Source organism: Aethalodelphis obliquidens, unplaced genomic scaffold, assembly GCF_003676395.1.
Source record: "Aethalodelphis obliquidens isolate GAN/ISIS:26980383/991018 unplaced genomic scaffold, ASM367639v1 scaffold9, whole genome shotgun sequence".
In the NCBI taxonomy this organism is placed as follows: domain Eukaryota; kingdom Metazoa; phylum Chordata; class Mammalia; order Artiodactyla; family Delphinidae; genus Aethalodelphis; species Aethalodelphis obliquidens.
The window spans coordinates 14,049,711-14,062,390 of NW_020837953.1; the positions used below are offsets into that span (position 1 = coordinate 14,049,711).

A 12,680-nucleotide genomic window follows, 5' to 3' on the forward strand; every position below is an offset into this window, starting at 1 on the left:
GCTCTAGGCGCACAGGCTTCAGTAGTTGTGGCATGCGGGCTCAGTAGTTGTGGTTCACAGGCTCTAGAGCGCAGGCTCAGTAGTTGTGACGCATGGGCATAGTTGCTCCGCGGCATGTGGGATCTTCCCGGACCAGGGCTCGAACCCATGTCCCCTGCATTGGCAGGCGGATTCTTAACCACTGCGCCACCAGGGAAGTCCTACTTGGTGATTTTTTAAAGACAGAATTGAATTAGGGTTTTGTTTTGTTTTTTCAACACCTCCCAAGGTGTCAAAATTCTTAAGGCACTCTATGACATGTAGCTTTCCAGACAATGAACTCTGTAAGGGCATAAACACTCTCGTATTTGTATCTGTATTGGCCTCAGAGCCCAGCACAGGGCCTGGCACACAGTAAGCCCTCAATGCTGTTGAATAAAGGAAAATTAAAGAGGCATTTTTGAAATAAAATCTTTCTGATTTTCCAGTTCAGTAGTGACCTTTCTAGTATTTCTGTGCAGACATTTCCCGTCTTGTCCTCACTATTTCAAGATCCCAGGGACAGAGACCTACGTGGCAGAGGCAGGAATTGAATTCAGAACTCAAGAAGCACTTCCTGGCTTCAGTAGAGTAAGAAGGGTCCTCACCTTCCCTTCCGTGGAAATTTTTTGGATTTAGAAGGAATTTTTCAAGAAGTGCTGTGAGGCAGGAGGAAGGGCTGTAACACCATTTGGAGCAGAAGAAAGTTTGCATTTTCATCTCTGTGGAGCTCTACTCCTTAGAGAACTGAGGGCAGGATCTTCGATAACCTGTTGGGACCCGGGGACGGACAATTTTCTTATTGGACCAGTGGGGACCTAGTCTCCACCTCCACCTCTTTCACCTCTTTCAGCTCTTTTGCAGATCACCACAAGGACTAAAAGTGAGAATGGGTAAGAAGGTGCCAAAGTACTGTCAACCCAATCATTATTCAGTACGTCAGGCACAATATTAGACACTAAGGATTCATTCACTCAGTCAATCAGTCATCAAATATTAAGTGAAGGGCCACTATGCATCAGGCAAATTAGATCTGACTCTTGCCCACAGGGGTTAATAGCTGAGGGAGCAGGGTCTATCCAGGGTATTTCATACCAAGACTGTGCATACCTACTGCCCTACCTCCAAAGAGGGCCTTCCCTGCCTTCTCAGATTTCCTGAACCGGTCTTCTCTATGAGATGCCTATGCTCCATGTTCACCCTCCATCACTGCCCTGGAGCCTTAAACTCTTGTATCTAAGAGAGGAGCACCAGGCACGTCCAACGTGCAAATCACGTTCACCCGGGGCTCAGACACACTGATCCCCTCCCCCGCCCTTCCCCACACCTCATCCAGGCCCTACTAGACTGAAAACCCTGGGGCAAAGGAGCTTGGAAAAGCCTGACGCTTAGCATTTGGGTCAGCACCAGAGAGCAGGATAGGGTCAAAGGCCAACTCCCTCCCTCATGCTGCAACCTCCTAGTGTCTGCTCAGTGCTGCCCTGTCCTTGGTGCTGGGGACAGTCATGAGTCAGCTCAGGTCCCTGCTGCCCCAGCTCCCAATCCAGCAGGGGAGGTAAAACAGGGGACATAGCTGATGGTGCAGACTCAGGCTTCATCCAGCGGGGCATGTACGGTTCTGCAGCCTGGTCCCACTCCTTAAAGTAGGGAGTAGACTTTTAAACTGAGCCCCAGCCTTGGCACGGTGCCTTTCCTCCAGAATACTGTGCATATACTAATCACCTGGGAATTTTGTTAAAATGTGGAATCTGATGATTCAGTAGATCTGAGTTAGAGCTTGAGATTATGCATTTCTAACAAGCTCCCAGGTCTCTGGGACCTGGACCACAGTTTGAGTGGAAGGCTCTAGACCTCTTGTCTCATTTCTCTGAGAACTGATTGGTAATGTCTCTTCCCCACGGATCCGTAAGCTCCTTAAGGCAGGGATCTTGCCCATTTGTTTAGTGATATATTCCCAGTGCTCGGCACATTCAGTAAGTCCTTGTTGGAGGAGTAGCCAGCGCTCCCTTATCCATGGGAGCTGGGAATAATCCCACACAGCAGACAAACCCACTGGCCAAATACACTCATTTGCAAGCCCCATCTCACCTCTACCAACCTCCGCGGCAGGTGATGGCATTTTACCAGGCCTACTATGTGCACAGCTATGGCTTAATCACATCCTAATCCTACTTCATGAACCTCTGCCTAGTAACTCACAAGGGGCTCACCCCATGTGGTGACCCAAGATCCTGAGCAAAGCTCCCCCACTGCCTCCCCAGACCACTCCCCCAAGTCACCAGCCGACACACCGGGCCCAGAGGAAGTTTTCTTCTTTCTTTTTAATTAAACTAGTTTTAATTAAAAAAAATAATAACCTAACAAGTCCCAAGTTTTCCATATGGTGGGGCAGCCCACTAACTCCCCTTGCAGTCAAGGAACCCCTGGTGCTGCTTGTCTCAGAGATGAAGAACTGTCCTCAGGGTCTGCAAGAGCTCAGCTAGGTGCGTCTGTATGGAAGGGGAGCGCTCTCCCAGTAAGAAACCGAGAACGTACAGGTAACTGGGGGGGTGCGGGGACAAACTTGTGGGGGGATGAAGGGACAACAGCAAGGGAGTCATAAACCTGGGAGTCTGACCTGGGTTTGACTCCTTGTCTTATAAAAACACCAGGGAAGGTTAAAGAAGTGAGGAGCCAGTCGGGAAGTGGCTTGAGATCGAAGGTCTGGCTTCAGAAGGCTTGGACTTCACCAGAAACCCGAGGTGAGGGCTCACAGGTGGTGATCCAGGGTCTCCAGACGTGGGACCCAAAAGGGCGCTGGCGGGTGGGGGGCGTGAACAGTGGAGGGCGAAGAAACGGGGGCCTTACAGTTCGCGGTGGGGAGGGGGATTCAGTCCGGTGGAGAGACAGCGGGAGGCTCCCCAGAGATGGGGGTTAGAGACAGATGCAACAGGTGTGCTCAGTCCATCAAGCAGAACTGGGAGCTCCGAGGTGCGCTCCAAGCCAAGGGGGCACAGATGGGGGCTCCCAGGCAGCGCCCCGTCCTGGGGGAGAGGGGCCCGAGCCACTCCGCCGGGCTGGAAGGGCTCACAGGTAGCGCTCCAGCCCCGGCGCGTAGCCCGGCGGCCGCAGGTAGGCCTCCCCCGGGCCGAGCGGGCCGAGCGCGGCCGCCGGCCCTGCCAGGGCCAGCAGCGGCTCTGCGGGCAACGGTCCGGGGCCAGGACGCGTCGGGGGCAGCCCCAGGCGGTCGGGCGGCGGCGAGTAGAGAGGCGGGGAGGCGGCTGCCGCGCAGGGCGGGAAGGCGGCGTCGGGCGCAGCGCAGCAGGGCGGCTCAGGGGCGCCCAGCCCCGCCAGCTCGGGCGGCAGGCTCACCAGGCTGTCGACGCTGAAGAGGCGCGCGGGCGGCGTGGAGCCCGGAGCGGCGGGAGGAGGCGGCGCGAGCAGCGCGGGGCCGGGCGCGTAGGGCGCGTAGGGGAAGGGCGGCGGGCCGGCGGCGGGGGCGGGCGGCGCGGCAGGGAGCGCGGGCATCTCGGCGCGCTTGAACCGCTTGCGGCGCCGCAGGAAGCTGCCGTTGTCGAACATGTCGGCAGCCGCCGGGTCGAGCGTCCAGTAGTTGCCCTTGCCCGGGTTGCCCGGCTCCCGGGGCACCTTGACGAAGCAGTCGTTGAGCGTGAGGTTGTGGCGGATGCTGTTCTGCCACTTGCGCGGGCTGTCGCGGTAGAAGGCGAAGCGCTCGGTGATGAAACGGTAGATGGCGGCCAGCGTGAGGCGGCGGCCCGGGGCGTGAGCCAGCGCCATGGCGATAAGCGCGATGTACGAGTAGGGCGGCTTCCCTCGCTGCAAGGGCCGGCGGCGGCGGCGGCCCGGGCCCGGCGCTGGCGCAGGTTCCGGCTCCCCGCGGCCCGCGGCCGCCTCCTCGGGCTCCGGCCCGGGCTCGGCTCCGGCAAGCAGCGACCGCGGCGGCCCCGACGGCGCGACCGAGGGCGGGGCCGGGAAGCCCGAGAAAGCAGCGGGCGGCTCCATGTCGCTGCGCCCAGGCATGAGAATGCGGCGGCCTGCCCGAGCTCTCGGAGAGAGCTGGGGCCGCTGACCCTCCTTATATGGACACGGCCCCCTCCCCCTGTGCCCCAAACCAGGGGCGAGGGCTCGGACCTTCTCCTCTGGCCAGCGCCTCCCCTCTAATTTGCCTTCCCAATCCTCTTACGATGCTGACAATTCTCCCCCATTCCCATCCCCCCCCCCCAACATTTCACCCCTCCCTTGGTCTCGTCCCTTTGGGTCAGTCAGCCCCAGACCCAGCCTCATCCCTTCCTCATCTCCGTGGGGTCAGTCCCTGGCCCTGGCCCCGGCCCCATCCCACCAGATTCCGTCAGCCCCCTTTCCTTTCTGCTCCTCCCTCAACCTCCACCCCTTTGGCTCAATGCCAATCACAAATCCACCCATTCAGAGCACTCTCTGGGCCCCCTCCCCATTATGCTTCTCCCAGCCAACTCCTGTCCCCTCCATCCTTCTTCTCTCCTAGTCCCCTCTCGGTCCCTCCAACCCCAGCTGGGGCAGAGATGAGAGCCACCCAGGGCCTGCCGCCTTGCTAGCCCTCAGCATCCTGCTACTGTGCTGGTCGGGGAGATGCCAGGCCCACCCTGGGACATTAGGCAATGGAGAAAGGTAGGGTGAGGGAAGGGGAGAGGAGGAGGCCGGCTTGTCTCAGGGGAGGATGTTTCCTGGCTCCAGGGTCAGCATCTCCGATCTCTGCTATCTCCCCCACAATCTTGTCCCATCCAGGCCAGCATCCTTTGAAAAAACAAAATCGTGAAAAGTGGTCCAGCTAGCAGATTTGGGAACTGGAGGACTGACGGCTTTAAATCAAGAGCCCCCCGGAAAATCTATAACTTGGAGTTGCCTTCTGGCTGCCTCTTCTCCATGCACCTTCTCTTCTAGAAAGAGGGCTCCCTTTCTCACACACTCATGTCATGCACACTGGGAAGATGCACAAAACACAGCCTGCACAGCCCAGAGTTCCAAGGAGCAGTTACTGGGTCAGAGAGTGACCCCCAAGTGCTTCCACAGACTGGAGGTCTGAGAGAGCTGCTTACTGGCCCAGAAATGCCAGACTCGCATCTCATTGGGGAAGGCGGGGTGGTCTTAGTCCTTATTAAAACCCGGCTCTAGGAAATACCAGCACACACCACACGGTTCAGAAGAGACGCAACCCTGAGCCTATTTCAGGAAACTTTTCCAAAGTGACAGGAAAGCCAGACCTGGCTTGGAGGGAACTAAAGGATGAAAGAGTCTTGTCTTAAAGAGACTTGTCTGTCTTAGAGGTAGGCAAGTTCAAGGGAACAGGGCTGGGAGTAGGTAAGGCAACTGAAGTGGCCCAGATTTAAGGGGCCTCTCACTCTTGGGGTGGTGCAAGTGCAGGGTCGGCATTTGAGAGCCAGTGCCTCCTTAAATTTGGGGCCCTAGGTGCCTCACCCCAGTTCTGGCCCTAATGTGGAGTGCCCCTGGGTACAGATGATCAAAACTAGCTATAGCAGCCAGAGGGCCTAGGACTTCAAATTCCAAACTTGAAGCTCCAGGACTCCGCTCTCCCAGCTCCAATCTCAGCTGATAATACACCAGCCACCATCACAGAGCACTGTGTATGTGGTAAACACTTACGCACATTAGCTCACTTAAACGTGAACACCTTGAGAGGTAGGTACTATTAATACCCCTGGTTTGCAGATAAGGAAACGAAGGCTTTGAGAGGTTAAGAGACTTGTCTAACCTCACGCAGCTAGTAGGTGGCAAATGGGATTAAACCCAGAGTTCAGTGCCCTGGCACCAAGACTAGGAACACCGTAGCTTAAAGCCGAGACTGTAGAAATAATTTACTCTGGAGGCCTTCCAGCTCTCACGACTTCAGCTGCAAAGTTGATGCCTAGCCACTCTGCTGACCTCCAGGTCAGCATGTCCAAGTGTGCATTGGGCATGACGCTCAACCTCGTGCACCCCCGACCCCATCCTCCTCCCCATCCTGCGTTTCAAATCTCAGCCAGTGGACCCCTTGCCCCTCACCACCCAGATCAGAAATATGGACACCATCTCGGGCTCCTACCTCCCCCATCACTCCCCACGTCCAAGCGATCTGCAAGTGCTGTCAGTTCCACATGAATCCAAATCCGTCCTTCCTTCAGTTCTCTTGGCCTCATTAGCCCACATCATTCATTGAGCACTTCTGTGCCAGGCCCTTTGCCAGTGCTCAGGGGAGACAGAGGTGAAGAGACTCACAATCTGGTGGAGAGATGGACACACAAACAATTACAACTCGGAGAGAGGTAGGCAGAGGGGGCTGTAGAAGCAGAGAGGAAGGAGAAGATGACACTCGGAGATCTAGAGACAACCCCTCCCCCCGCCCCGCCACACTCACAACAGTGAAGAGTCAGCCTGGCTTATACACAAACAGACCTGACCTCAGTACCCTCTCCACCTTGCATGCTACTGCCTGACACAGGCCTTAGGAGCATAAGATGGTACAGTCGCAATGAACAGCTCACCAAAGAGGAAGGCAAGACAAGCAGCGGCAGCAGCAGGGAACCTGGCTCCAAGAGCCGAGTGACCTGGGCTGCCGATTGCTCATTTGAGCCTCAGTTTCCTCACCTGCCAAAGAGGAACAATAATGGACACTCTCAGCATTGTTATGAGGTTCAAATGAGATCGTGTATGAAAGGGCCTGGCCCACATTGGCAACTGGTAATAGGAGATTTCCTTTCTACTACTCATCTGGCACGTCTGGTATTAAACCAGGAAGGGAAGGAGAGAGGCAGAGCCAGAGAAGTGCTTTCAGAGCCTGCATATTTTCAACCAGGTGCAGCAGAACCCTGCAGCTAGACTCGCACAGAACCAGAGCCACCATCTTTCTCACCTTCCCTTAGGGCTGAAGCTCCCCTCCAGATGCCTCTCCCACAGCCTCCTGGGGTAGGGGGCGGGTTGTGGAGAATGGCTCTTATTACCTCCCCTGGCAGACTGCAATTTTCTTACACTTTAAATTTTCCTGTCCATGTGTAGAGACTGGGACATAGTATATGTTCAATAAATGATACTGAATGTGTGGTTGGCTGTGCTACTCTTGGGAAGGGTGGGGGCAGGGAGCTGGGCCAAAGGGGTGAGAACCCAGACTTTTCCAGTTCTCTGTGTCTGCCTGGCCCCCTCCATTGGGCCTGCTTCCCGGAGCCAAGCAGGCCGGTGTCAGGGAGTGGCCCAAGGGCTAATCCTTGTTTTCAGCGTGGCTGGGCCCTCTTTTCACAGGCCCTGGGCCGGACGGGATGCGGCTGAGCATCCGGGCATAAGATGGCCAGTGAAGGCGGCCCCTTTCTCATGGGCCTGGATTCCAGGCGGCCCAGCGTCTGAGTGGAGCCCCTGGGGCGGGAGGAACACAGTGGCTGGGCTGGGCAGGCCTTTGTCTGACCACGTTGGGTGGATATTCAGGCTGGCAGGAGGGATTAATGGCCAGGGATTGGCCCTGGGGCCGGCCTTCCCACTGCCCTTTGGAGGCCAAAGGCCCAGGTCAGGGCACACAGTGTTGATGGCTCCCTAGATAGGAGTGGAAATTCCCACCCTGTCCAAAGCTGTTAGCATCAGCCCCCAAGGCTCCCTGCCCCCAGCCCCACCTCTACAGAGGCACCGTGAGCCAAGATGGGCTTCGAGGCAAGGAGCAGAGGGTGGGGGACCGAGCTTCCAGCCACTCCGCCTGGGAGACAGGGCTGAGGCTGAAAGTCATTTCAGGTCCTTGCCCCAAGATTCACAGCCACTGTAGGAGGGCCCCCTGACTGCCCCTCCAGAGCTCTGGAGAGAAAGAACTATGTTAACCCAATGAGGGTTCAAGGGACCAGCCTGAGCTGTCACCAGACCCCGTAAGGCTTCCTAGAAAGTTTCCCCTAGTCTGAGACCACTCAAGAGCCATTTATTTCTAAAGCAGCCCATCGTAGCAGCCACAGAACCCACAGCCCAGAGGCTTCAGGAGGGGCTCGGGAACTCAAGGAACTCTCAGAGACACCCTCACCTCAACCCCCGCCGCCCAGGGATCCCAAGGGCTGCTGCAGGACCTCCTCTCTCTTCCAAGTCCAGAGCTGTCCAAGATGGTGCTCCTTCCTCAGAAGCCTGGGGCAGGGACTTCCCTGGTGGTCCAGTGGTTAAGAACCTGCCTTTCAATGCACGGGACGCAGGTTTGACCCCTCGTCGGGGAACTAAGATCCCACATGCCGTGGGGCAGCTAAGCCCGTGCGCTCTAGAGCCCGCGTGCTGTAACTACTGAGTCTGCGCACCACAACTAGAGAGAAGCCCGCGTGCCCCAACGAAGAGCCCTTGCACCACAACGAAAGATCCTGCGAGCAGCAACTAAGACCTGACGCAGCTAAAGAAATAAATAAATATTAAATTAAAAAAAGAAGAGGAGGAAGCCTGGGGCAGACAGTTGCAGCCTGGCGAGGGGGCATATTGGGTGCCCATTTTGGTGTGGTCTTTTCTAACCAGGCTTCTCCTGAACTAGGGATGAAAGCAGCAGCCCCAGCCTTACCCGCAGAGCCTGACCCCTGCAGTGCTCTCTGGGCAGAGGGGCCTGCGCCAGCCTCGGGAAAGAGAACAAGGGCAGGCCTGACTCTGGAGACAGCATCAGAGAAGAACCCAGGAGGGGGATGCTCCTCCTGGTGCCTCTTCAGACCTCAAGCACTTCCATTCAGCAAGTCCCGAGGATCTGTGTCCAGGCTGCCCTGGGTCCTGAGTCAGTGATGAATCAGACTGTCCTCTCCCTTCACTGTGTGGTCAGTGTGTGATGCGGGCAGAGCAGGGACTGCAGGGACACAGAAAAGGGAGCCCACCCAGCCTGGCAAAGCCAGAAGGCTTCCTGGAGCGGGTAGAACTCCAATTGCAGGGGTGGGGGGGTGAGCAGGCCCAAGCTGGATGAAGGCTCATTCTCTGTGCCCCATCTCATCTCATCACTGCACTTACCTTACTGACTCTCCATGTGTCTGTCTCCCACACTAGACTCTGTATACTTCGAGGGAAGGTACCATGTCTCACTCATATTTGGATCCCTAGCACTTAGTATAGTGCCTGGCACAAGTTGATGGCGGATAAATGTGAATCAGATGGCTGGCAGGACGGCTGGCTACCAGGACAAGAAAACCTCAGGTGCAAAGGTCTAAAGGCAAGGGGATATAGTCCATTCTGGGAAGCGCAAGACTTTCAGTATTTTTCTACTAAAAATTCGATGAGCTAATATGTGTAAAGTTCTTAGGACACTGCCTGGAACATATCAATACTGTGTGGAGCGATTGTAGCTGTTGTTGTTTTTCTTGTTACTATTATAGTTCACTGTGGCTAGCGTAGAGTGTCAGGGGACTGAGACAAAGAAGGTAGATGGAATCAGATTGTAGATGACTTATTTGCCAGGCTAAGAAGATTACTTCTTTCTAGAGACAACAGGAAGCCTTTGAAAAGTTTTCAGCAGGGGAGTGACAAGATCAGATTCCTTGTTTAGATCAGTGTGACAGCAGAGAGACTGGAGAGTAAAGAGGCTGGAGGCTAAGAGACCAGATGGGAGGCTGAGCACACGATGCCATGTGAACCGAGGCTCTGCTTCTGCGAAAGCACCAGACCCTTCACACCCATTCACTTCAGACCAGGGCAGAGGGAGGGCCTCCAGCATCCATCTCAGATGGTACCTTAAACCTCAACTCTGTCACACATCCAGGAACGGGCCATCACCCTCTACTCCTTTCTCTCCCTCTCTGACCACCTCCACTCACCAAGACCTGTTGGTTCTCAGAAGTTTCTCTCAGTTGTTGTCTCTTCTCTCGTCCCTCTGTCTCAGTTCTTGTTCAGGCCAGTGTCAGTTCTCACACTGCCGACTGCGGTAGCCTCCTGGCTGGGACCCCCACCTCCCACTCCGGTTCCTTCTCTCCTCAGCAGCTGGAGCAATGCCTCATCGGTTAAACACGTGCAGTGGCTCCCCATCAGCTCAGAAGTCAGCTGAATCCTTAACACGGCTGGCAGGGGCCGCACGACCAGACCCACCCGAGGCCCCACCGCCTCCTTTCTCCCCCGTCCCCCTGCACCCTGTTTCCCCCTCAGCACACACACGTTCTCTACAGAGCCATTTTCAGCAAAGTGCGAGGTCCTCTCCCACTCGGAGCCTTTGCTAATTGAAGTGAGCAAACCCGCTTTGCCAGCTTTGGATACAAAGGCAGTCTCATTTACTTTTCCAGCCAGCCCCTCGATCTCCTAAGACTTTAATTAACGGGAAGGCCCATCTTTCCCTCTGAAGGATTCCACCTAACCTGCCTGATGGACTCCTCCTTGTCCTTTGAGAACCACTCACAGAAGATAATCATTTTATCTTCCGGAAAACATTTCCCCATTTCTCCTTTGGCAGGCAAAAGGCCCACCCGCGCCTCTGGCCTGACTGAGCCTTAAGCACGTGCTCTGCGTTTGCTGTCCTCTGTGCCCAGTTCATCCCTGGACCCTGTGCCAGGCTGCAGAGCTGTACAGCTCAGTAAGCATCGTTGAGTGACTGACTGACTACCTTGCTGAATGAATGAATGAACGAACGAACGAACAAACAAATGACCACAAGTGTCTGGAAAGGGAAAAGATCCCTGTGCCTGATTTCCAGCTAGGAATCTGCCTCCTGCCCTTGCTGCCTCTCTGCTCAGCTCCGTGGCCCTGGGCTGAGACCCCCAACGCAGTCATTGCCTCTGCAAGGTCCAGACTCGGTTCAGGCTCAGACGCAGACAATGTTGGTGCAGCCCTGAGCGTGTAATTCCAGCTGCTCCTAAACCACACACCTGGCATCTGAAGCACGTTCCATGTCATTTGGGACTGTCAGCGTTCTGCCATCCACCTCACCTGTACCCTAGGCAATCTCAGGGCTCTCGGGCCTCCCTGCTTCTCATTTCCAGGGTAGCTGAGAGAGAGCAGTGCTGTCAGCCAGGCCGGCTGAGCCAAGGGAGTCGGGCTGGAGAAGAGTGAGTTAGAATCCACCACTCATTCGCTGTGTGATCCTGAGCAAGTCGCACAGCTCCTGTGGTCCACTTTAGACACATAAACCCAGGGCCTGGAGAACTCTGAGAGGACCTGGGCCACTGATTCCCAACCTACAGGCCCTTTAGCTAAAGCACGTCATCTGGAAACCACGTGGCACCCTGTGCTGTCTGTAAAGAGGATGCACAATGTATCTCACACACAGGTATGAATGCTTTGCAAATGGTTGTCGAAGCTGCTGTGACTGAGAAATACCCTCAGTGAAAAGCTTTGTGGTCATTTTAATTTTTCATCCATTGGTGGATATTAGAAGCACAACTACTATCATATGGAGTAGCTGAGAGGTATTTTTTAATCCCCATTCTTTTTTTTTTTTTTAAGCTTTTTTTGATGTGGACTGTTTTTAAAGTTTTTTTTTTTTTTTTTTTTTTTGGCTGCACTGGTTCTTTGTTGCTGCACGAGGACTTTTCTCCAGCTGCGGCGAGCAGGGACTGCTCTTCGTTGCAGTGTGCGGGCTTCTTGTTGCAGTGGCTTCTCTTGTTGCGGAGCACGGGCTCTAGGCGCACCAGCTTCAGTACTTGTGGTGCACGGGCTTAATTGCTCCTTGGCATCTGGGATCTTCTGGGACCAGGGCTCGAACCCGTGTCCCCTGCATTGGCAGGCGGATTCTTAACCACTGTGCCACTAGGGAAGTCCCTTAATCCCCATTCTTAAACTACCACTTTAGTCCAATATACCTTCTTCACAGTTTTGGATATTGAGGTCCAGGAAGGGGAGAGACTTGCCTAAAGTCTCAAAGCAAGTCAGTGCAAAGCCAGAAATGGAGGCTAGGACTCTGTCCCCCAACTCCTCCTTCTCTGCACTTATTCAACGGTATTTACTAGTACCTGCCTGTGGCTGACTCTATGCTGGGCACCAGGGAGCCATTGATGGAGAACCACAGTCCTATCCTGAGGGGCTGACATTATCTGTCAGGGAGAGAAGACACTGAACAAAGACTTTATCCTAACTCCTCAGAGAAGCCATGCGAGGACTGGAATCAGGAAGTGATATGATAAGATTGCTGTTGTCTAGTAATCACTGCATTTGCAATGTGGATGATGGACCAGAAGGGTTTTATCATTTAGGATGTTTTGGACTTCAAGTACAGAAAATCTCAACTCAAAGTGATTTAGGCTGTAGGGAAATATGTTTTCTCCCTAACAAGAAGGTCAGAGGCAGGATACAGTTAGGGCTCTGGCTCCCCTTTTCTGTGATTCTCTTGGCTCTGTGGTCCCTCATGGGTTGGCTTCATCTTCAGGCTGGCAACAGATAATTACAGCACCCAGAACTACAACACTGAGTTCCAAGTATCCAGAAAAAGAGAGATTGTCTCCTTCTCTGCCTATTTCTTAGGAGAAAAAAGCTCCCCTCCCCCTCCCCCAATGTCTCCTCAGCTCTCATTGGCCAGAGTTGGATCACTTCCCCACTCCTAAACCAATCACTGGCAAGGAGGAATGAATTACAGTTTTGACTAGGACAAATCAGAACCTACCTACTGCCAGGAATGGGTCACTTTCACATGAAGTGGGTTGCTGTGTGTTAGAGAGTGGATACTGAAACAAAACAGGTTCCCTTAAGAAGGAGGAAGGGACAAAGTCTGCTATAAAGAGAGAAGCGAGGAG

The 12,680-nt window shown here is 54.6% G+C and overlaps 1 protein-coding gene across 1 annotated transcript; it reads right to left on the reverse strand.

The window, feature by feature from the left end:
- Positions 1-732: 732 nt before the first annotated feature.
- FOXE3 (forkhead box E3) lies at positions 733-4,129 on the reverse strand. The gene has a single exon (XM_027110694.1). The coding sequence runs from the start codon at positions 4,036-4,038 to the stop codon at positions 3,085-3,087; it is 954 nt and encodes a 317-aa protein (XP_026966495.1). The 5' UTR covers positions 4,039-4,129; the 3' UTR covers positions 733-3,084.
- Between the last annotated feature and the right edge of the window lie 8,551 nt (positions 4,130-12,680).

Excerpts from the sequence above, each read along its gene's own strand:
- FOXE3 (XM_027110694.1), bottom strand. The coding sequence starts at position 4,038 with ATGCCTGGGCGCAGCGACATGGAGCCGCCCGCTGCTTTCTCGGGCTTC.